General features: G+C 39.1%; 1 protein-coding gene across 1 annotated transcript in view; it reads right to left on the reverse strand.

Annotated features, from left to right (window-relative positions):
• LOC126413290 (uncharacterized) overlaps positions 1 to 24,380 on the reverse strand; it is a 280,583-nt gene that overhangs the window by 14,324 nt on the left and 241,879 nt on the right. The window contains exons 6-7 of the mRNA XM_050083191.1: positions 20,369 to 20,675; positions 16,808 to 16,933 (exon numbers count right to left, since the gene is read on the reverse strand). Coding sequence (XP_049939148.1) covers positions 16,808 to 16,933; positions 20,369 to 20,675 — 433 coding nt within the window. The remainder of the gene's footprint in view (positions 1 to 16,807; positions 16,934 to 20,368; positions 20,676 to 24,380) is intronic.

Raw genomic sequence — 24,380 nt, forward strand, 5'->3', positions numbered from 1 at the left:
TCTTTGTTTAGTTTTAGCTTGATATGTCACCTCTGAATCTATTATCAGTTGCTCTTTACATCCTCGTCCTCCTTTACTACAGCCTTTTTGTTCTTCATTTATAATTTTGTTCTGTGTTGTATGCGCCATTAATTTCTGTGTAATGACTGAAGTTAATATTTTGTATATTGTTGGTAGGCATGTTATGGGGCAATATTTTGCTGGGTTTGCTGTGTCTGCTTGATCTTCAGGTTTCAGATAAGTTATTCCATGTGTAAGTGTATCAGGGAATGTTTATGGGTCTGCAATGTAACTGTTAAATTATTTAGTTTGATGTGAATGTGTTGAAGTGAACTTCTTTAGCCAGAAATTTGCTATTTTATCTTTTCCAGGGGCTTTCCAATTGTGCGTAGAATTAATTGCTCAGGTGACTTCATGTTGCAAAATTATCACTTCAGGCATTTGTGGTATCATCTTGTATGTGTCTGTTTCTGCTTGTATCCACCGTGCATGCCTGTTATGTTGTGCCGGGTTTGACCATATGTTGCTCCAGAAGTGTTCCATGTCTGTTTTGTTTGGTGGATTGTCTATTTTAATGTGTGTGTTATCTAGTGTCTGGTAAAATCTCTTTTGGTTTGTGTTGAATGTTTGGTTTTGTTTCCTTCTATTTTCACTTTCTTTGTATCTTCGAAGTCGTGTGGCCAATGCTTGTAATTTCTGCTTCTTTTCATCTAATTGCTCTATCACTTCTTGTTGTGAGATTTTACCTAACCTTTTTCGTTTTTTGTCTGATATTTCATTTCTTATAAATTGTGTTAGCTGTCCAATGTCTTTTCTCAGTTTTTCTATTCTGATCTGTAGCCTGTGTTGCCATGCTGGTTTTGTGGGTTTCTTCTGTGTGTTGGTTGGTTCTGATCTCTGCCTAGTGTGTATATTTAGTGTAGTGAGTGCTCCTATATAAACCAGTAATTGTAACTCTTCCATAGTTGTATTTTCATTTATTTTGTTGTGTATGGTTGTGTTGATAGTTGTTATTGTTGTTTCGACTTGTGGGTTATTTGGTGGTCTATGCAAGAATGGCCTAATGTCTGTATTTGTGTCTTTGTGTTCTATATATGTCAGCTGAAATTTTTCTTCTATATCTAACGTGTGTGTCACTTCGTGTTCTATTTGTGCTTGTTCTGGTGGCTGTCTTGAAGATTTCGTTTTCCTCTGATTGTTTAATTGATGCATGTTGTATTTGGTTTGTTTGCTCTAGGATGTTTGAGTCCATTACTCTATTTTCTTCTTCTTCTGATTGCACATTATTTTGTTCCAGTATTTGTTGTACTCGTTGTTTGATGTTTTCTAATTCTGACTGGAGTATCCTGTTATTTTTTTATTACTACACGGATCTGATCAGCTAGTCATTTTTCTGTTAAAAATTTTTAATTCTGGGTATCTGGTAATAAATGTTGTGTATACTTGTGATCTGTATCCAGTTGTGTTGGTTCCTAAGTTTGTTGCTTGGTAATAACAGAATGTGAGGTGTCGGTTAACTTCATCTGACCATCTCATCACCTGTCTTTGTTTTCTTTCTAGAGTGCTTGCAGGAAGCATATCCTGCAAAACACCTCTATTTGGATTTAAATCATTTTCCGTGTGGCTAACAGTGTCTTTACCATTGTGGACGGGCATAGGATTCAAGCGTCGTCCCCGACCATGACAGCGCTTGTCCCAAGCTTCATTAGTTCTGTCCTGAACCAACTAATCACACTAAAAGAGGGGTTAGCCCTATTAGTGGTTTGTTCTTTTTGTCGCCTTTTACGACTGGCAGAACATACCGGAGGCCTATTCTTTTCCCGGGCCTCCACGGGGTCTTTTATTATTATCTTTATTATTATTATTATTATTATTTTACAGTCATATTGACCAACTAGGATCACAATAACAACTTCATTTCCTATTATTCCTTTGTTGTTGTTTTCCTATTTTTCCAGTATTCCCTCATTTTTTCCCCATGAAGTCTCTTCCTTGCTTCTGTTCACGTTGTTCCCAATTTTTTATTTCTTCTGCTTTGAAAGCCTCCCAAATTTAGTATTTTATTTTTAAAACGGTTTCTTTCTGCTATTTATGATTCTTTGATGATGTTTCTTTCTAGATCTTTCCTTACTTCTGTAATCCGTGCTATTGTCAATTTCTTCTTCCAGAAATGTAGGAGTATTTGTTTTGTTAGTCTTGTCGATTTCTTCTTCCAGAAATGTAGGATTATTTGTTTTGTTAGTCTATTTCCATCCATTCGGTAAAGGTGTCCGAATAAGGTTAATCTTTGTTTGGCCATTACTTTAGATATTTTCTCTATATTTTTGTAGATCTCCTCATTACTCCTTATTTTCCATCCATCTGCAGTTTTTATTGCACCCATTATTTTTCTAATAATCCTTCTTTCAAGTACCTCTAGTCTGTCAATCTTATAGTTCATCGTTAGGCATTCAGACCCATATAAACATTTTGGTCATACCACTGTGGTGTAATGTTTTAGTTTTGTTTTTCTAGATATACATTTCTTGTTGTAAGTTGTAAATATTTTTGGTCAAACCATATGCTCTTTCCATTTTGTTAATTCTTACATCTATTGCAGATATTTCTAGTCCATTCTGTTGTATAGTCTCTCCAAGACATTTAAATTTATTTACTTGCTCTATTTTACCTATTTGTGTTTCTATGAATTTTGGTGCATTTTTTTATATTTGTCATGAATTTTGTTTGTCCAGCTGAAATTTTGAGACCAGTTCTGTTTGCTATTTTTTCCAGGTTTATCTGAATAACTACTTCTGTCAGGTTTTCTGAAAGTATTGCACAAAAGCCAAGCAGTTTACCTTAATTCCATTTGTTTTCCTTCCCAGAGTATTGGTTCAATTTTGTGATTTTTTAGCTCCAAATTCCAGATCCTTACAATTTTTTCTAGAACACAATTAAACAGTAAAGGCGATAAACCATCACCTTTTCTAACACCAGTTTTTATTTCAAATGGCTGAGATACTTCTCTCATAAATTTGACTTTAGATATTGTACCTGTCAGTGGTTCATGAATTGTTGTTGTTGTTGTTGTTGTTGTTGTTGTGGTCTTCAGTCCTGAGACTGATTTGATGCAGCTCTCCATGCTACTCTATCCTGTGCAAGCTTTTTCATCTCCCAGTACCTACTGCAACCTACATCCTTCTGAATCTGCTTAGCGTATTTATCTCTTGGTCTCCCTCTACGATTTTTACGCTCCATGCTGCCCTCCAATACTAAATTGGTGATCCCTTGATGCCTCAGAACATGTCCTACCAACCGATCCCTTCTTCTGGTCAAGTTGTGCCACAAACTTCTCTTCTCCCCAATCCTATTCAATACTTCCTCATTAGTTATGTGGTCTACCCATCTAATCTTCAGCATTCTTCTGTAGCACCACATTTCGAAAGCTTCTATTCTCTTCTTGTCCAAACTATTTATCGTCTATGTTTCACTTCCATACATGGCTACACTCCATACGAATACTTTCAGTAATGACTTCCTGACACTTAAATCAATACTGGATGTTAACAAATTTCTCTTCTTCAGAAACGCTTTCCTTCCCATTGCCAGCCTACATTTTATATCCTCTCTACTTCGACCATCATCAGTTATTTTGCTCCCCAAATAGCAAAATTCCTTTACTACTTTAAGTGCCTCATTTCCTAATCTAATTCCCTCAGCATCACCCGACTTAATCAGACTACATTCCATTATCCTTGTTTTGCTTTTGTTGATGTTCATCTTATATCCTCCTTTCAAGACACTGTCCATTCCATTCAACTGCTCTTCCAAGTCCTTTGCTGTCTCTGACAGAATTACAATGTCATCGGCGAACCTCAAAGTTTTTATTTCTTCTCCGTGAATTTTAATACCTACCCCGAATTTTTCTTTTGTTTCCTTTACTGCTTGCTCAATATACAGATTGAACAACATCGGGGAGAGGCTACAAACCCTGTCTTACTCCCTTCCCAACCACTGCTTCCCTTTCATGTCCCTCGACTCTTATAACTGCCATCTGTTTTCTGTACAAATTGTAAATAGCCTTTCGCTCCCTGTATTTTACCCCTGCCACCTTTAGAATTTGAAAGAGAGTATTCCAGTCAACATTGTCAAAAGCTTTCTCTAAGTCTACAAATGCTAGAAACGTAGGTTTGCCTTTCCTTAATCTTTCTTCTAAGATAAGTCGTAAGGTCAGTATTGCCTCACATGTTCCAGTGTTTCTACAGAATCCAAACTGATCTTCCCCGAGGTTGGCTTCTACTAGTTTTTCCTTTCGTCTATAAAGAATTCGTGTTAGTATTTTGCAGCTGTGACTTATTAAACTGATAGTTCGGTAATTTTCACATCTGTCAACACCTGCTTTCTTTGGGATTGGAATTATTATATGCTTCTTGAAGTCTGAGGGTATTTCGCCTGTTTCGTACATCTTGCTCACCAGATGGTAGAGTTTTGTCAGGACTGGCTCTCCCAAGGCCGTCAGTAGTTCCAATGGAATATTGTCTACTCCGGGGGCCTTGTTTCGACTCAGGTCTTTCAGTGCTCTGTCAAACTCTTCACGCAGTATCGTATCTCCCATTTCATCTTCATCTACATCCTCTTCCATTTCCATAATATTGTCCTCAAGTACATCGCCCTTGTATAGACCCTCTATATACTCCTTCTACCTTTCTGCTTTCCCTTCTTTGCTTAGAACTGGGTTTCCATCTGAGCTCTTGATATTCATACAAGTCGTTCTCTTATCTCCAAAGGTCTCTTAATTTTCCTGTAGGCAGTATCTATCTTACCCCTAGTGAGGTAGGCCTCTACATCCTTACATTTGTCCTCTAGCCATCCCTGCTTAGCCATTTTGCACTTCCTGTCGATCTCATTTTTGAGACATTTGTATTCCTTTTTGCCTGTTTCACTTACTGCATTTTTATATTTTCTCCTTTCATCAATTAAATTCAATATTTCTTCTGTTACCCAAGGATTTCTACTAGCCCTCGTCTTTTTACCTACTTGATCCTCTGCTGCCTTCACTACTTCATCCCTCAAAGCTACCCATTCTTCTTCTACTGTATTTATTTCCCCCATTCCTGTCAATTGCTCCCTTATGCTCTCCCTGAATCTCTGTACAACCTCTGGTTCTTTTAGTTTATCCAGGTCCCATCTCCTTAAATTCCCTTGCAGTTTCTTCAGTTTTAATCTACAGGTCATAACCAATAGATTGTGGTCAGAGTCCACATCTACCCCTGGAAATGTCTTACAATTTAAAACCTGGTTCCTAAATCTCTGTCTTACCATTATATAATCTATCTGATACCTTTTAGTATCTCCAGGGTTCTTCCATGTATACAACCTTCTTTCATGATTCTTAAACCAAGTGTTAGTTATGATTATGTTGTGCTCTGTGCAAAATTCTACCAGGCGGCTTCCTCTTTCATTTCTTAGCCCCAATCCATATTCACCTACTATGTTTCCTTCTCTCCCTTTTCCTACACTTGAATTCCAGTCACCCGTGACTATTAAATTTTCGTCTCTCTTCACAATCTGAATAATTTCTTTTATTTCATCATACATTTCTTCAATTTCTTCGTCATCTGCAGAGCTAGTTGGCATATAAATTTGTACTACTGTAGTAGGTGTGGGCTTCGTATCTATCTTGGCCACAATAATGCGTTCACGATGCTGTTTGTAGTAGCTTACCCGCATTCCTATTTTCCTATTCATTATTAAACCTACTCCTGCATTACCCCTATTTGATTTTGTGTTTATAACCCTGTAGTCACCTGACCAGAAGTCTTGTTCCTCCTCCCACCGAACTTCACTAATTCCCACTATATCTAACTTCAACCTATCCATTTCCCTTTTTAAATTTTCCAACCTACCTGCCCGATTAAGGCATGAATTATATTTGCTAATTTTGATTTAACACCAAATTCTCTATGTTTCTCTGTCTATACAATCAAATGCTTTCTTGAAATCAATAAATGACACTATTATTGGTTTGCTGGCAAAATATTGACTTTCAGTTAAAAATTTGTTCTGCACAGGATCTTCCCTTTCGAAAACCACCCTGATATTCTCCCAGTTGTTTGTCTAAAGTATCTACCACTCTGTTCAGGAGAATTTTTGATAATATTTTGTATGCCACTGGCAGAAGTGACATTCCTCTATAATTATTGACATTTTGTTTGTCTCCCTTTTTATGTATCATGTGGAGTAATGCTGTTTTCCATTCAACTGGAATCTTTTCAGTTTTTCAAATGTTCTCAAAAAGCTGCTGTAGACCCTTTATGGTTTTTGGTTCTGACCGCTTCAATAATTCTGCTGCAATGGAGTCTTCACCACTTGATTTATTGTTTTTGAGTGCTCTGATGGCTTCGTGAATTTCTAACTCTGTTGGTGGGAAGATCTTCCTCTAGATTTTGAGGTGTCACTGGAAATTCTAATTTATTTGTTGGAACTGGACAATTTAACACCTTTTCAAAAAAAAAATTCTAGAATTTCACAATTTTCTTTATTATTTAATCCATTTTGCCATTTTCATCTTTGAAACAAATACTTGGTGCCTGATATCCTTGAAGTACGTGTTTAAAAGTTTGGTAAAAATTTCTAGTATTAATTTTGGTGAAATTTTCTTCTCTTTCAATAAGCTGAGAATTTTCAACATTTCCTTTGATTTTCTGGATTATTTTTGATGTTTCTTTTCTCTGTTGTTTGAATTGTTCAATGTCTTCCTCTTTTTTCGAACCTCTCAGTTTTTCTCCATTTTTGAGCTCTTTCTATTAGTGCTTCTCCACACACTTCATTCCACCATGTCTTCTTTTTATTCTTGGCCAATCCTAAAGTTTTCTCTGCTGCTTCAGTTATGTGCATCTGGAGTTCATGCCAATCACCTTCTTTATTTTTTTCTTTTGTTATATTAGCTGTGGTGGTGGTGTACCTGATCACTTTCTTGGTCACCTTTTTTGTTTTCGATGGGAGAAATTTTATTTTAATCTTAGAGAGATAATGATCTCGAGTTGAATTCCCCATTTCTATTGTAACATTCATAATTTCCATGATACACCTTGTAGATATGGCTACGTGATTATTTTTATTATTTTATTATTACAGCCTGTAACTGCTTATTTTTGTCTTGATAACCTGCAGTCATATGTTGTAGAGAGAGGCAGATCATCTAAACGTACAAGAAATTTATCACCCTTGCTTTGCAATATCCTAATATTCTGATGAAACAGACTAACTTAACTCATCTGAAAACCATCAGATAAGCACACCAAACAAAAAATTAGTCATCCCCAGGAGACATCACATTAATTCATTGTGACACTACCTCTAGCTTTGATAATGGTCTCTGTTCAGCAAGGAAAAAGAGTCCATATGTTCTTCAAGTACCATATCTAGCTCAAGCCATTCATTGAGAATGATATCCTCTAGAGTTACCAAATTGTGGGGGTATTGTTTGCCAAGTTTCATTCGCTGTTCCAAATAGTCCCAAATTTTATGTGGAATTAAGATCGGGTGATTTAGTGGGTGAGTGCCAGAGTGTCAAACCAGAATGTATTCATGCAGCCTTGTGAACAAGCCTGTTTTCATCTTGGAAGATGCGAGTGTCCACAGCATACTCATCAGGATCATGTAGTGAAGGGACAACACATGGTCAGTGATAAGGTTGAAATAAACATCCTGGTTCATGTTCAAGGTGCAAAAAACGCCCCCAAGTATCACAGAACCACAACCAGCCTGAACTGCACCCTCCATACACTGTGGATTGGGCCAACAGTGCACTTGATATCTTACAAAGTTGAAAGGAGTCAAAACTGCAACTTGTCAGACCACACTACATGTCACCAAACAGCTAATGTGTTGCCTGGCTCAGCAAAATCGTGCAACTTAATGAGCTGCTGTGAGCAATGGTGTTTAGTGAGGTACCTGACTATAATTGCCCATTTCATGCAGTTCCCTCACAACGTTCCCTTGGAAACCAGGTGGAAAGGACCTGTATTCTCTGACAGCAGCAATATCTGTTTGGAGTGAAATTGTTTGTCACTGATAGGATGTGACACTTGTCTCCTGTCCATATCAGTTAGGATCTTTTTACACACACTCTTGTTACACCATGTTAAATGACTGGGAGTGGTGCACTATTCTGTGTAGACACTTTGGACATCCCTCATAGATATACAGCCTAATGGAGCACCTTCATTGCTGGTGGTCGTAGCCACATCCAAACATGATATCTCCTTTATTTCATGTTTCCATGTCAATCTGTGCTATTCTGGTGATTCCCTACAACTGACTGGTGCATACACACTGCTTCACTATTGTGATACACATCTGTGGTGGAGTGTCATTTGACAACCTGGTGCCTGTTCTGCACCACCTACAGTGCTCCATGTTGACCAGTTGACACTCTTAAGGAAGGGTGCCTAATATTTGGTGAAGTGGGCCTATTTTGTATGTCTGTTCTATTTTATTTCTTTTGACATTTCCTGTCAGTAAAATGACTAACTTAAATATCATCTTGCAATTTCTACTGCATAAGAGGTGAAGCCATCCTTGAAGTGACAAGATAGCTAATCTTCCAATGCAGATGAATGGAAATATTCAGTCCATATTGTCCAAGATCGCCATGGCAGAGTGTTTTCTGCAATGTAGGATATTATATATGAGTACATGCTGTGCAACACAGCTGCTTGAACATAATTTAGTTGCTTCTATGATAGTTTTTCTCGTTTTGGTTTTTCCATCCTTTCTCCCACCACTGAGAAGGCAATCATTTTCCATTTATTTTTTCATCTCTTGTACATTTTGCAGATTATGTTTCCCCCATCTCCTACCCCCTCCATTTTGTCTCAGCTTTACTTCTGTCTTGTGCCTGTCTATCCATCCTTATCTTTAATGTGATAAGTATTTTCATCACTTCTCTGTTGTTGCTGGTATTTCATTTTTGTTGACGAGGTCTTTCATGGGTTAGCACTAAATATTCATGAAGATCGTAGAGGACAATTATGCATTTATAATTTGCTCCTGAAGCTGGAAAGCAGTGTGCCTTCATAACCCGAAAAAACTACAACCATCACTTTTCCAGTGAGTGAATAAATTAGATTGAAATTAGATTGAAATTAAATTGTTCTCCTTCTGGCACAAGATGTTATATACTACATGTCGGTTAGTAACTGTGGGTTCACAACAAATCACGAATGATGAAAAGCTGGGCTAGGTTATTTTGTTCTTCCCCATGGTAGCGACTGAGACATTTTAATGCCAGCCGTATTCCTGGACTTTGGTTGCATGGCACTCGTGAAACTTTGTTATAATCTAACTTGCAATGCATTATCAGATTTACCATCCAAAGTGAACACTCAATCTTTTTTCACCCTCCTGTCTTCTCTGATTAAGTCTGTTCGCGTCAAAATTATAAAGATAGTAGGCTACCCTAAACTGAGGGCTTCAAGTTGCAGAGGTTGTATTATAAATAAAAATTTAGTTGTTTGGTGACATTAACAACTTAGAACAATAACATAAACTTACAGACAACTGTATAAAGTAATGGCTTCCAGTCTGTAAGCATGCATTATAACACAATATATTATGAGAATTCTGTGAATGTCATGACAGATATCAGAGTTCAAACTCATTTTAGTCTAGTGCTCGTACACTGTGTTTATAATTGGCATGTAATTGCTGCTCCAACGGTACTCTACACACTAAGTTATTTGAAATGTGAATTTTGCTGCCAAGATGACAGGTGCTTATTCATTGTGTGTTGTATGTTAACCAAGGAAGGCACACTGCTTTCCAGCTTCAGGAACAAATTGTAAATGCATAATTATCCTCTACAATCTTCATGAATATTTAGTGCTAACCCATGAAAGACCTCGTCAACAAAAATGAAATACCTGCAACAACAGAGAAGTGATGAAAATACTTATCACATTAAAGATAAGGATGGATAGACAGGCACAAGACAGAAGTAAAGCTGAGACAAAATGGAGGGGGTAGGAGATGGGGGAAACATAATCTGCAAAATGTACAAGAGATAAAAAAATTAATGGAAAATGATTGCCTTCTCAGTGGTGGGAGAAAGGATGGAAAAACCAAAACGAGAAAAACTATCATAGAAGCAACTAAATTATGTTCAAGCAGCTGTGTTGCACAGCATGTACTCATATATAATATCCTGCATTGCAGAAAACTCTGCCATGGCGATCTTGAACAATATGGACTGAATATTTCCATTCATCTGCATTGGAAGATTAGCTATCTTGTCACCTCAAGGATGGCTTCACCTCTTATGCAGTAGAAATTGCAAGATGATATTTAAGTTAGTCATTTTACTGACAGGAAATGTCAAAAGAAATAAAATAGAACAGACATACAAAATAGGCCCACTTCACCAAATATTAGGCACCCTTCCTTAAGAGTGTACACTGGTCAACATGGAGCACTGTAGGTGGTGCAGAACAGGCACCAGGTTGTCAAATGACACTCCACCACAGATGTGTATCACAATAGTGAAGCAGTGTGTATGCACCAGTCAGTTGTAGGGAATCACCAGAATAGCACAGATTGACATGGAGAGGCTCCGTCCCCGCCGCAGCCGCAGTGGTCCACAACCCCACGATGACTGCTACAGTCCACTTCACCCCTCTGCCGCCCCACACCGAAACAAGGGTTATTGTGCGGTTTACCCCCCCCCCCCCCCCCCTCCCTCCCCATCCCAGTGGACCCCCCAGGGAACGTCTTGCACCAGACAAATGTAACCCCTTTGCTTGCGTGGTAGGGTAATGGTGATGTACGCATACATGGAGAACTTGTTTGCGCAGCAATCGCCGAAAGAGTGTAACTGAGGCGGAATAAAGGGAACCGCCTAAAAACTATTCACAGACTGGCCTGCTCACCGGACCTCGACACAGTTCCGCTGGGCGGGTTCGTGCCGGAGACCAGTCACTCCTTCCTGCTTCGGATGCTTATTCATTAACCTTCTCCCACACAACCTCAGATTATACTGTGTGAACAATTCTTTGCCAAGGACCTTCATCATCTCTCTAATTTGTTGTAAATTCTACTCGTGATTATAAATGTCTTCTAGTAGTTAGACTTTTCCTCAATCTTTAGCTCTCATGATACTGCAGCCTGTGACATACATTAAATGCAATTTGCTCCTTCTTTAACAACCAGTCATGAACTGGAAAAAGTGTTTTACTACACAATCAATAAACACAAAAGACTGTGTATTGTTTTCAAAGGTGGTTTCACCACTGTTGATGTGGCAGGCAATTATTTGCTATAAACAACCAGTTTAATGTTGGCACATATCTAAATGAGCTAATCAGCCACCTAGAATTGCTAAGAGGTAAAGTGACTTAGATGCACAGCTGAATGCTAGTGGGCTCGGGAAGAGCCGTAGCCAGCTCAGGTTGTTGAGTGTTTCTGCCCAGTGATGTGCAGAGACAATGAGTTTGTTGCTGGAAATGGGTAAATCCCAGAGTGGGGAATTTGGATGTATGATGCTCGCATTGCCTTTGTGCAGAATATGCTCCAGAAAATGGTGGAGTGTCAGATAATCTGAAAGATGGCCAAGCTACAGCTCTTCGAGATTCGGCAATCAAATATTAATGGAAATCTGAATACATTTGTGGTCTCAGAAAAATGAAGTGCATCCAGTGACACACAATATGTCAATATCTTTAAAACTACAGAAGGTAATATCTGACAGCGAATTAACATTTTCGCAATGAGCCTCTGAATTAACAACTTTTAATCACTTCATGCAACTACAACAGATGTTATATCAGATGATGGCATTGCACTGTAGCTATCACCCCTGAAAGCTACATATATGTATCTATTTTATTTGTTGATTTATGATGTCTTTTATATCTTTTTCAGCATGCAAATGTTTGTCAGGAAATTGTATTCTCCACATTTACTCAGTAAATAAAAGCAGCATGAATACCTCATCCTTTGTTATACTAGTGTTTTTATTTAATGAATAGTTAACTACTGTGCTAGTAACTTTATTTAAATGTTGGTTGCAAGTGCTATTAAAAAACTGTGCTAATTTAAGAAAGGCCAGTCACGTGGGTTAGCAGACACCACAGTTGAAAAGAGAACCAAAAGATGCCTCTGTCAAGAAGGCATAAATAATGGTTTACATAATATTTAGCAATAATCTGTAGTCATTTAACATGAGTGGACTTGCGCAAGAATACTAGTTTGTTTGTTTATAAACCAACTATTGCCTATATTCATAAATGATCTGAAAGTAAACAAATGTTTATAATGTTTCTTTTATTTGAATATTGTAACATTTTAGTTTACTGTGGTAAAGTGGTCAAGATGAGTCAAATCATGTATGTAGAACATGAGGATGATGTATTTTTGGTGGGACAGCCTTCAGCCAATGAGAGTTGGATAGTGGCGGAACACTGCTGGAGTGAAGAAAGGATTGGGACTTTCCGAGTGAAGTGCTCAAGGGCGTGATTCTGGACTCTTTTACACGAGTTTTGGCAGGAGGCAGATGTGCCTGTGGTAACCAGTCATATTTAACTCTGAAGGTGATCGATTCTGGGAAGTGAGTGGCCACAACCATATTTAAAACTTCTGAAGGGACATATATTTCGAAAGGCTTGAATATGCTCCAGAGTAGGACTCTTTAACTATTTTGCTTGATTTACAGAACTGAGGATAGACTGACTATTAGTTACTATGCTTTTTGTTGCATGTAGTAGTTTGTTAATCGTCATGTTGAACTCCAAACTGTTTTGAGCTGGTGAATCTTTAGTGTATTGTGATTACAAAATGGACATAGTTTTCGTGTATCATCAATGACTGTTTAGTTTGGGGAATTTACTACCATGCTCGTAATGCTCTCAATGTAACTCTATTGCATTTGGTGAGAAAATTTTCTGTACGTGTTTTAGCTGAATATCATTGGACCATTTTCCGTTTATTTGAGATGTCCTTTCTTGAATAAATATTATTCAACATAATTCTCTGTTACAGATGTTAGAATAGAGTCTTTATTATTAAATTATTCATTTATCATGTAGTTTGTATTTGCGTGTATTTCATTAGTTTGCAATTCTAGCTAGTGCGTAGACTATCTGACTGCTGGATCACAGCTACAGGTTGTTATATGCACCGAATTAGCTGTGGGGAATGAAAGCAGACGTGCACAGCTTGACCCTATAACAACATCAAACTACTATTCTTTTTAAACAGATCCGTGCATAGCCCAAGTACTTAACGTACGAGTAACTGTAGGTACAGACGCAACTGGTTTGCTTGTATGGGATGTTGTTTGGGGAGAGCAACTACGCAGCAGAAACTCTTAGGTGCTGTCGCATTACAAACATGTGTCTAACACACATTGCTCATTCGAGACCTCATATTGCCTGAGATATTCATTTATGACTACTGGCTCATGATCTCAATACTCACTCTAAGATCCTCTACCATATGTACATGTATGACCAGGTTGGTAGACTTATTCAAAAGCACAGCCAGCTTTTAAATATTGTATTATCTTCACAGACATTGGGTGTCACATGATGAATGTCATGATCATCAGACTAATGATGCCACTTAAGACGTTATAGCCTCAAACATGTATCTGCATGCATCAGTTTGTAACTATTGTCCTACTTATATTCATCACTTCAGCAGATATGAATTTACCTAGCTAAAACCCACTCCCACATCGTGTTCTTTAAGTGCTGCCTAAGCAGTCAAACTCCCACCCGCCCCCAATGGCCTAATTGAAAAAAAAATTGACTTTCTCTGGATCAAACCCCTCCTGTCACAAAAACCTTCACCTTTTCAGATTCGACCAGTCCCTATTCCTCACAAACCTGGTCTGTAGAAATACATTGCTATGCCATAGGCATCCCAGCACCACCTCTGCTCCCTCTGCAAGATACTGTTATTGTGCAGCCCTAACTACGTAGATCAAATCTCTAACACCTGGAAGAGCATTCTAGACACAACCTCCATAAATCGTCCACTCCCGCCTTGGAGCATCACTACTCCTCAACACCTATCCTACATACAGTAAACCCCCCATCTACCCCTCACAGCACCCAGGCCCTGCCAAGTTGACCTTTTAAACTTGCCACATCCCCCAAAACTCTCTCCCAGCATTCCACAGAATCCAGAACCTGAACAAACACAAAACACAGTTAGTAACCTTTTTGACAAAAACCTAAATCCCACAACGTTTCAGTCCTATCCAGAGCCCTCGCATTCAGCCCCACTCCCATGTTTAACCATACTGGACTTGTCAAAGACCTACTCTCCTTCTTCTGAGTCACAAAGTGGAAACACTTCTTGGCTACCAATCACTTCAACTAAAGCCAACCTAATCCTAACATTAAAGCTTGTATCTTCCAGTTCACACCACCATCTGTCTGTGCCCTTTCCCACTTAACCATTCCTGATTAGCATCTAGGAATTCCCTAACTCCAACTTGGCCTCACTATCCTTCTCCAGATCCCTTCCTAAGAACACTATGCACTCAGCAGAGGAAAGGACAACATTCACAACCTCAAAACCGATCTTTAGCTAACGATCCTCCGTGCATAGTGGCATGATGATTCATAGTGACTACCTGACAGAGGACTTTCGCCAACTGTCTGACTCCTCCATCTAGAAGCTCTGCCGTAGTGATCTCACCACAGAAGTCCACCATAACCTCCAATTCATACTGAAATCCTTAGACCCATCCCAGAACCTTTACCCTGAGTCCATCTCCCTCCTCAACCCAATGACACCCCACATACCAACCTTCTATATGCTCCCGATAATCCACAGACCCAACAATCCTTGACATTCCATGCTAGGTGCTTATTGTGTTCCTATTGAAAGAATCTCTGCTCTTCTTGATCAACACCTCCAGTCAATTGACCATAACCTAGTATCGCACGTCAAAGGTACTAACCACTTCTCCATCACCTACTCTCCTCTATCCCCAGCCCTTTACTTTTTGGATCCATACTCGCTATAAACTAACATCCCTAATGCCCAAAGCCTTGCCACTATAAATACTATCTTTCACAATGTCCTCACTTCTCATACACCTTACCAACTATATCCTGACAAAGTACTACTTCCCCTTTGAGGGGAAGGTACTCAAACAAATCTGAGGCACAGCCACGGGCACTGGCACAGAAGCCTCCTATGCCAACCTTTTTATGGGCCATCCATACGATACCCTCTTAGCCTCCCAAAACCCCAAACCTGTTGTCTGGTTCAGATTTATTGATGATATCTTCATGACCTGGACGTGGGGCCAAGATACCTCCACAGCCTCAACATCTTCTCTTCCATCCCCTTTACATGACTCAATGTACCACCTTCCTGAACGTTGGCGTCCACTTCTCTGATGGCTCTATCCACGTGTATGTCTGCATTAAAACCACTAATCCCAAAGCACCCACATTTCAATAGCTGTCAATGCTTTCACACCACAGAATCTCTCCCACAGAGCCTGGCCACATATGGATGTGAATGCAGTGATGAGAACTTCCTTGCCCAACGTGCTGAAGGTCTCACAAGTCTTCAGAGAGAGACTCCCCCCCCCTCCTCCTCCCCCCCCCCCCTCCCCAACCTAGTCTGCGAACAGATTTCCCGTGCCATATCCTCATGCATCACTATTCCTTCCACCACACCCAAAAATAGCTACAAAGGAGCACCCTGCTCAATATGTAATATCAGCCTGGACTGGAACAATTGAACCATGTCTTTGCCACCACTTTTATTATAATGCTCACCCAAGCTACAAGTCATCGTGGTCCACTTCTATGCCACTCCCAGCCCCATGCCACAGGGATCATATCCCTTTGGAAGACTTGGATGCAAGACCTGCCCAATCCACCCATCCAGCACTTCCTACTTCAGTCCGGGCACAGGCTTATTGTACCCAATTACAGGCAGGGCCACCTGTGAAAGCAAGAATGAATGGTCACAGCCAATGTCTGCTTCACAACCTGGACCATCTCGATCCCTCTCACCCCTTCCTCTGTCCTTTCACCCCCTCTCAATCCACAGCTTCACATCATCTTCACATTGCACCACACCCCACAGATTCTCGTTCCTTTGCATCACAAACCCAACCCGTGTGGCTGCCACCCGTTCCTCCCACATTCCTTGCCAACAGACATACTGCCTCCCTCCAAGTCAGTAGCTACACACCTCAGCCCCTTCTTTTTGCCTCTGCCCCTTCTTTCTTTCCCTCTACCCACCACCCCACCTGACATAAACCCCACCCACCCCACCCCAACTGCCAAAAATGTAATGCCAGAATTGTTTGACCAGCACACTGTAGGGGCGTGTGTGTGTGTGTGTGTGTGTGTGTGTGTGTGTGTGTGTGTGTGTGTGTGTGTCCATGCCTGTCAATGACTCAACCCTCAAAAGAAAGTACAGAGTACTGCAGGAAAACAGAAATATGTGGCAAGCACAGAGAAGCCAGTGAGAAGGAACAGAAGACAGAATCCAAGGTTTATCTGTACTTCACAGTGTTAGTAGCTGACAATTCCTCAAAGCACTGAAACAAGCTCATATTATTCCCCTTGCCTTATTCTTTTTTGCAAAGCACTATTAATGGACATTATAAGTGGTCCCACCTCTGTAGAACTTGTAGAAGAATGCATAGTATTATTGAATAGATATGGCAATGGTGTAGATAATATTCATTTGTAACTGGTCAAAGACCATCCCACATTCTCTCTCTCTCTCTCTCTCTCTCTCTCTGCTTTTTGTGAAACACATAGAAAGACAAAGACAAAAAATTCTTGCTCACCCGCACAAAGACATTCCTGCCAGCAATATTGTATTTTCCCTCCCCGACCTTTCTGACCTTGAGCTTAGGGCACCTGCCAGATGGACAGTGACACTGACGTTGTGCTAGGCGTGTTGCTTGCTGTACCTGAAACACAAAGACATGTTGTGCCATTTAACAAGGAATTATTTCAATGGTATGGAAAAAAGTTGAAGTAAAGAGCTAATGAAATTAGTCACTGTAATCATCATCTTTGTTTAAATTTTTGATTTTGTAGCCTTTTAGGCATCTAACTTTTGTAGAGAGCAAAAGTTCCTACCATATAATTTTGACAATGTAGGAAAGCACAGATTGCTACTTACCGTAAAGAAATTTTGCTACTTGCCGTAAAGAAAACGTGTCAAGTTGCAGACAGGCACAACTTCTAAGACACTTTCAATGTGCCTTTCTGCAACTTGACACGTCTTCTTTACGGTAAGTAGCAATTCATCTTTTCCTACATTGTTGATATTCCTATCTGGAGTTTCCACTGTTTGATACTATATAATTTTAATACATCAAGAAAGAATTGCTGGCCAATGTTTAAATTCAGCAGGCAAAATGTATAGCACTGCTGGCAAACACATATAAAAGTGACAACACTATCCTCACTTTCAGAACTACTAGGGAGGGACAGGTTTGGACACAGCAGGTCACCCAAACTCCTCGATGAGAGGTTCCACCTGTAATGTGTAAGAGGGCAGATATTTCTCCTCTGAGATCAGAGTGACCTGCAGTGCATAATGAACGGAATATGAAAGGAGACACATCACACTGGCATCCATCAGGGATCAACTGTAGGGCTGTTGTCATTTTCCTTATATATTAACAACATATTTTTCATACTTTTGCACTGCACCTATCCATTGCATGCAGAAAATTTTCAATTATTGTTTCTGAACTTCAGTGCATAAAATTTAATGGAAACTATTTCATTCATTAAATTTTCCGAGCTATTTACAACAGGGTGAATAAAATACAACTCTAGCTGAAGATTACTAAATTTTGAGGATTTATCACAGTGTGTCAATAACTCATTAATTTGCATCTGCACGAATCCCTTTCACATGTTGTTCTAAACAATATAGAAATTCCTTTCAGTTAGTAAGCAATATAAATAGTAAAGATGAAACGTGGAGTTGCAAATAGGCACAACGAAAAGACACTTGCACATTAATTTTGGCCATGCGGACCAGAAAGGGCATTCCAGTCCAAGCTGCCGGAAATGGCGATCATGTTTGCATGAAGTGTGGTTGCTTGTGTGAAGGATGTGTGTGTGTATTTCCTTTTCCGAAGAAGGCTGTGGCCAAAAGCTAATTTGTGTTTTTTCATTGTGCCTGTTGACATTCCAATCTCTCAGTCTACAACTAAAGAACTTGATGGAATGCTGGACAAGCACTTAATGGAATGGGAATACTTCTTTGATCTGGAAACTATATGGATCACTTCACTTTTACAAATTCGTTGGAAACTTTCCCTGGTGCATAAAAATAAAAATGGCTCAGGGGCAAGACTTTTCCATCTTTGATCTCCTCAGCGCCTTGACTTCTTTCTAAATTCCTTTGCAAGATGCTCTACTGTATGATCACATTGTCCCTTCTTCTGGAGAATAGGTCTGGTTAGATCTAGTCTAATGGTGTAGATATTGCATGCTTTGTTTGCTTTAACAACTATTTTGCCATCAAAACACCAAATACCTATCTTGAGGTATGACAAAATTTATAAGATGCTAAATTACTGCCAGTGCCTCTGCAGTCCACAAGTGTTTGTGCCCTCTGCGCATCTAATGTGGCTTGCCCCATAAAAAGAGAGAAATTATAAATTTTCATACTAAAAGCAATTTACAAAAGCTAATGGATTACCTCTAAAAATAATGGCAGCTCATTTTCCAGCTGTGTCCATAGAAAAAGAAGGCAACTGATAAGGAAATAGACTATAGTAAAATTCACTACTGAAGGGTCAATGACCTACTCTCAAATCATTGAAAAACATTGGAAAATTCAGCAGTATGCGTCAATCAATCAGAAGAATCAAATTCAATTAAAAATACAATTCTGGAAGTTTTAGAAGAATCGTTGGAGCAGTAAAGAAAGAAAAGATTGGACTACCTCAATACAAATATAGTAAGAAAAGTTCTGACAGAATGTAAATAATCTCAGGAGTAAAGACCACTCACTGAATAACAGAAGCACTAAGTCATCAATAGGTACACACAATATATTGGATAAAATGAGTGCTCAAAAGAAATGATAATTCTATTAGAATAACAATATAGAAAGCTACATGATTAATTAAAAAGATTGACTAGAGAGGAGTGGGTGAAAAGTCAGTGAGAGAAAAGAAAAGTAAAGAAATTTTAGAAGAAATATATAGAACAGCAAAGCAACTAACAAATAAAAATTCAAGAAACTTCAGCAAAGACCACAGAGTCAATAAAAACGAAATGGCATGAAGATTGATTGGAATAACTTTAGGAATTGACAAAGAATATGTAAGGCAAATTTTGCATAACCAATTTAATATGAAAAAAAGAGTGTGTGAATTTGGTGCTGAAAATCATCATGACTGAACAAAAATAAGCTCATGAAAGTGTGTGTAAGTGTTTTGATTCACACTTTGAATGCCACTGAAAATGATCCTAATTTCTGGGGAATCTTGGTTTTTACAGTACAGCATCCCAGTGTTAGACCACCCACTTTATTCACCTGACCTAGCACCATGTAACTTTTATTTATTCCCCAAGGTCAAATCTATGTTAAAAGGAACAAGATTGTGTTGTAGGGATAGAGGAGGGGAGCACATTGGCGGCGACAATAACTAAATATGCATGGTTTTGAAATAAAATTTTTTGCAACAATAGTCCTGTTATTTTATAGCCACATCTCATATACACTCACAGTTGTGGCACCTCCAAGTCCTAAAATTTTCACTAAAAGGCCCAACCAACATGGGTCACTGGCATTCCATTAAATTTCAAGAGATTGCACTAAATTTTGTGTTTACATTCATAGGGCAAAGTAAAACAAATGTGATGTTTTGAAAAAAGGTCAAGATTTTCTAACCACTTCTGTATAATTTACACAAAAATATGTGAGGACATGCTATTGTACTTTTAAGTGTGTCTGACTATAAAAGATAAATCACAGAACTTGGAGACATAGAGGCTGCAAGGGTAACTACTGATATGGTGATTAAATGAAAAAGTGGTTGTCCAGCGTGGACAACTTTTTGCAAATTTGGCACTAGTAAGCACTCTCTTGCCCTCATTGACATGTGGACTTTACCATATGTGTAGAGGTTTCTAATACAAGTTCTCTTTTGGGTTTGCAAAAATCAAGAATAGCTCACATTATACTGGATGGACATAAGTCAAACTACAGCCTCTTAACAAATGAATTGCAGTAAGAATTTAAATTCACTGTTGACATCATCTCACATGACTGTCCAGTTCCGCACATTTAAAATGAAAAACTGCTGTTCAGTTTGTGAAGGTCATAGTTAGAAAGCTGCTAGGGACTTCATGACTATCAATGTCACACAAACCTTGCGGTCAAGCTCTGTAACATCCTCTGCACGGCTGCCATCACCATCTAACTCCAACTCGCCATCAGCATCATCGTGGTCAGCATCACCATCTGCATCAGCACTGCCACGTGACCAGTCATCATCAACTTCAGTGGCATCACTCGGTACTCCGTCGCTCGCTGCGTGACCCTCACTAACGGTGCGCCGCGCATCGTGTGGTGGTGATGCCGATGAATCCAGCATGAGGCTTCGCCTGTCACCACTACGCGGCCGCCCCTTCCCCCATCGATTGCCACTCGCTGACATCGAGATGGCTGATGATGAGCTGCAGGCAGGATAGTAATTAACATCGTCACCTATTGTCATTCCTAGATACTTGTGCAGTTTTGTAATGAACTTGGAAATTATCACACTTATCTTAGTGAAGAACATGATCCACCAAGTCTGATTTTTGCAACATGTTCCTAACAAGTCATCTGTATTAAAACTACATGAGTACAGCTACTTGATGCTTTTAAAACATGAAAATTTGAATAATTCATTGAAACACTTTTTTTGAGAATACGAGTCTTGGAGATTTAATTAAGAAAAGACTAGCATTTGTGCCATATTTTCTTTATAATTAAAATTTTTGGTAATTACGTTTAATTAGCTTGCTGTGTTTAAAATTATGTTTTGTAATTTGTTATGCAGAATGTTTTCTTACAAATGGGAGTATATTGGTATTGGTATTGATATCACCAGAGTCATAATGATAGTGTGTTTGTTGTCAGTTTTATTAAAATTTTCTCCTTAAAGTAATAAAAGTGATAAATTATGCCTACAAAAGTAATGTGACATTTATGAAATGCATTTTACATTGGAAAATAATTGTAATAGGAAATATTTAGTGACTCATGAATGTAACATCTGTGTACTGGGTATTTGGTATTCCAGTTTTGGTTACTATCTGCAGCATAGTTTCTTAAGTATTAATGAAAGTGGAAACAACAATAAATATTCACAAAAGTCGTGAACTAAGCTGAATGAGACTATCCATTTAATGATACACATAAAATCAAATGCAACATTTTAGAACAAATTGGGGACAGAAATTTTGTGACGAAAAAGAAAATTACAAGGAATAACAACTTATCATAATGAATAGAAAATCCTCTTTTTTGTGATGATGTAGATATGACATTTGCTAAATAATTTATTAATTGTTGGTTTATGTGTTGCAGTTTAGAGATGGCTAGTTGGAGGGGAATTCAATAAGTAATGCAACACTTTTTTTCTGAAAGCAGGTTGGTTTTATTCTCCAATACACCATATTATCCCCCACTCTTTTAGCTGCAAAACCCTATTTTTTAACATACCTTCCTTTCAAGGCAATAGCTTTATGATACATTACTGGTAGGGCCTGCATCGCCACATGGTATCACTCTGCTGGTCGACATCAGAGCCAACATCACCCTACACCAGTAAGCTCCCCATCATCTATGTACTGCTTCTGGAGTGCATCCTTTGTTGGGCCAAACAGATAGAAGTCAGAAGGTTTAAGATCCGAGCTGTAACATGGATGAGGAAGAACAGTCTATTGACATTTTGTGAGCTCCTCTCACGTGTGCAGACTTACGTGAAGTCTTGCATTGTCACGGAGAATGAGAAGTTCATTTGCATTTTTTTGGTGACAAACTTGCTGAAGTCCTACACTTCAGAGTTGACTGTTGCACCAGGAGGGAGAACACAAAACAGAATAACACCTTCAGAGTCCCGGAAGACTGTCTTCGGTGCGGGTCTGAACTTTTTCCTCGGAATAGAGGTGGTGTGGTGTTTCTGGTTCAAAGTGATGAACCTCTTGTTTCATTGCCTGTGGTGATGATCAAGAAAAAAATTTTATGATCAACCTCATAACATGGAGGCAATTCCACACAGATGGTTCTTCATTGCTTTTTATGATCTTCTGTTAGGCCTGGCAGGCATACACACCTTTGTATACCCCTAAAGGTGGACAAGTGTGTCAGCACTACCAACAGAGACATCCAATTGAGCAGCAAGATGTTCATCTATCACCTCAAATGAGAGTGTCTGCAAGTTCCAGCACTGCAGGAGTCACAGCTGTGTGCGACTGGCCAGCACACAAGGGCTCATACAGGTTCACTTGACCTTGTTGCAATGATGACAGACACCTTGCCCACCGTCTCACTGTATTTTTGTTCAGTGTAAGGTCTCCGTAGACCAGGGCTTCCCAACGAGTGGTCCGCAGACCACTTAAGGGTCCGCCGGCTCTTTCTAGGGGGTCCGCGGCCACCTTTCACCAAATTGTGTAAAATAATGAGTAAAATTATTGAATAAAAATGTGAAAATCAAATTAATCACAATTTTTTTCGTGTGAAAAATGTGTACTTTTACTTCAGGTCATATTCCCAAGCAGCCTTTGCGGTTCCTAAATGAGAACGCATACACAGTTTAGTGCCAGAGAATGCGGCTTCTCTGATCGACTGTTTCGCAACAATATGGGGGTCGTTTGTGCACCGGCTCACGGCGCTAGATGCACTGAAACCTTTTACGCACGTGCAGAGCGAGCTCTGTCAACCCATCACAGCACTCGATGGCACGTATGGGGCCCCAGGCATCATTAAATGTTAAACTTGCTTTGTCAGTGCACTACCTATTTCATAAGTTGATTTTTGACCAGTTTATTACTTCTAACATGGATCGGTGGCTGAGGTCAGAATCATTGAAGAAGGGTTTAGTTTCTCCACTGCCTTCACAACAAAGGAAATTTCCAGTTCAAATGAATGAGGAGGGAGGACGGCCAAAAGAAGAACAATCACAAGAAGCTTCACAGCCAGATTTATTATGTGAAAACGCTGCAAGTACTCCATTGGTTGCGATATCCTGTGGGAGTGGAATAACCAAGAAGCATAAGTACAACGAAAGCTATTTATAAATGGGCTTTATGGAGACAAAGGAGGCTAAAGCTCAATGTGTAATTTGTGCGAGAGTTCTCCCGGACAGTTCAATGGTTGCAGTTAAATTGCGCCACCATTTTGAAGGCACTCACCCGGATTTCCAGGCTAAAGACATCGAATCTTTCAAAAGGAAGAGTGCTGAATGAGCTGCTTCTCAGCCTTGCATGAAAACTCATGCAAACACAATTAATGAAAATTCATTAAAAGCTTCTTTCTTGGTTAGTTATCGAGTGGCAAAAACAGGCAAAGCTCATGCTATTGCAGAAAATCTCATAAAACAGTGTGTTAATGATATTGTTTCTTGCATGCTAGACGAAAAGGCAGTAAAGCTTGTATTTTCGGTGCCATTATCAAACAATACTGTCAAGAGACACTTTGTTGACATGTCAAATGATGTGAAAGACACTCTTGTTTCTTGCATCCAACACAATTCATTTTCTCTGCAGATAGCTGAATCCACTGATGTTGCAGGATTAGTGATTTTATTGGCTTTTGTCTGTTATGAATATTTTGGATGTTTTGAGGAGGACCTCTTATTGCGCAGACCACTACTGCTGAAATATTTCGTCTATTGGATGACTTTTTTAAGGACTAACGAAGTTTCATGGTCTAATTGCATAGATGTGTGCACAGATGGTGCAATAGCTATGACGGGTTCTACAGTCGAAGCAATAACGAAACTAAAAGAAAATGCCAAGAATTGCAGCAGTAGTCATTGTGCTCTCCACAGATTCACTTTAGCTCCGAAACAAATGCCTGTTTCATTCAAGAAAGTTTTAGATGAATCCATTCAAACTACATAAAATCAAGGTCGTTGAAGTCAAGACTTTTCACAATACTGTGTGAAGATATGGGAAGCCTTCATTGTTCCCTGCTTCTTCACACAGAAGTGAGGTGGCTCTCACGTGAGAATGCACTGTCTCGGTTGTATGAAGTCTTAGCTTTCCTTTTGGAGCACAACACCAAATTAGCAGATCTTATTAATGACGAAAATTGGCAGTATATACCTTCCTATTTGTCAGATATTTTCTCTAAAATGAATGAAATGAATATTTCACTCCAAGGGCAAAGTG

The sequence above is a fragment of the Schistocerca serialis genome, chromosome 7 (assembly GCF_023864345.2).
Source record: "Schistocerca serialis cubense isolate TAMUIC-IGC-003099 chromosome 7, iqSchSeri2.2, whole genome shotgun sequence".
Classification (NCBI taxonomy): Eukaryota; Metazoa; Arthropoda; class Insecta; order Orthoptera; family Acrididae; genus Schistocerca; species Schistocerca serialis.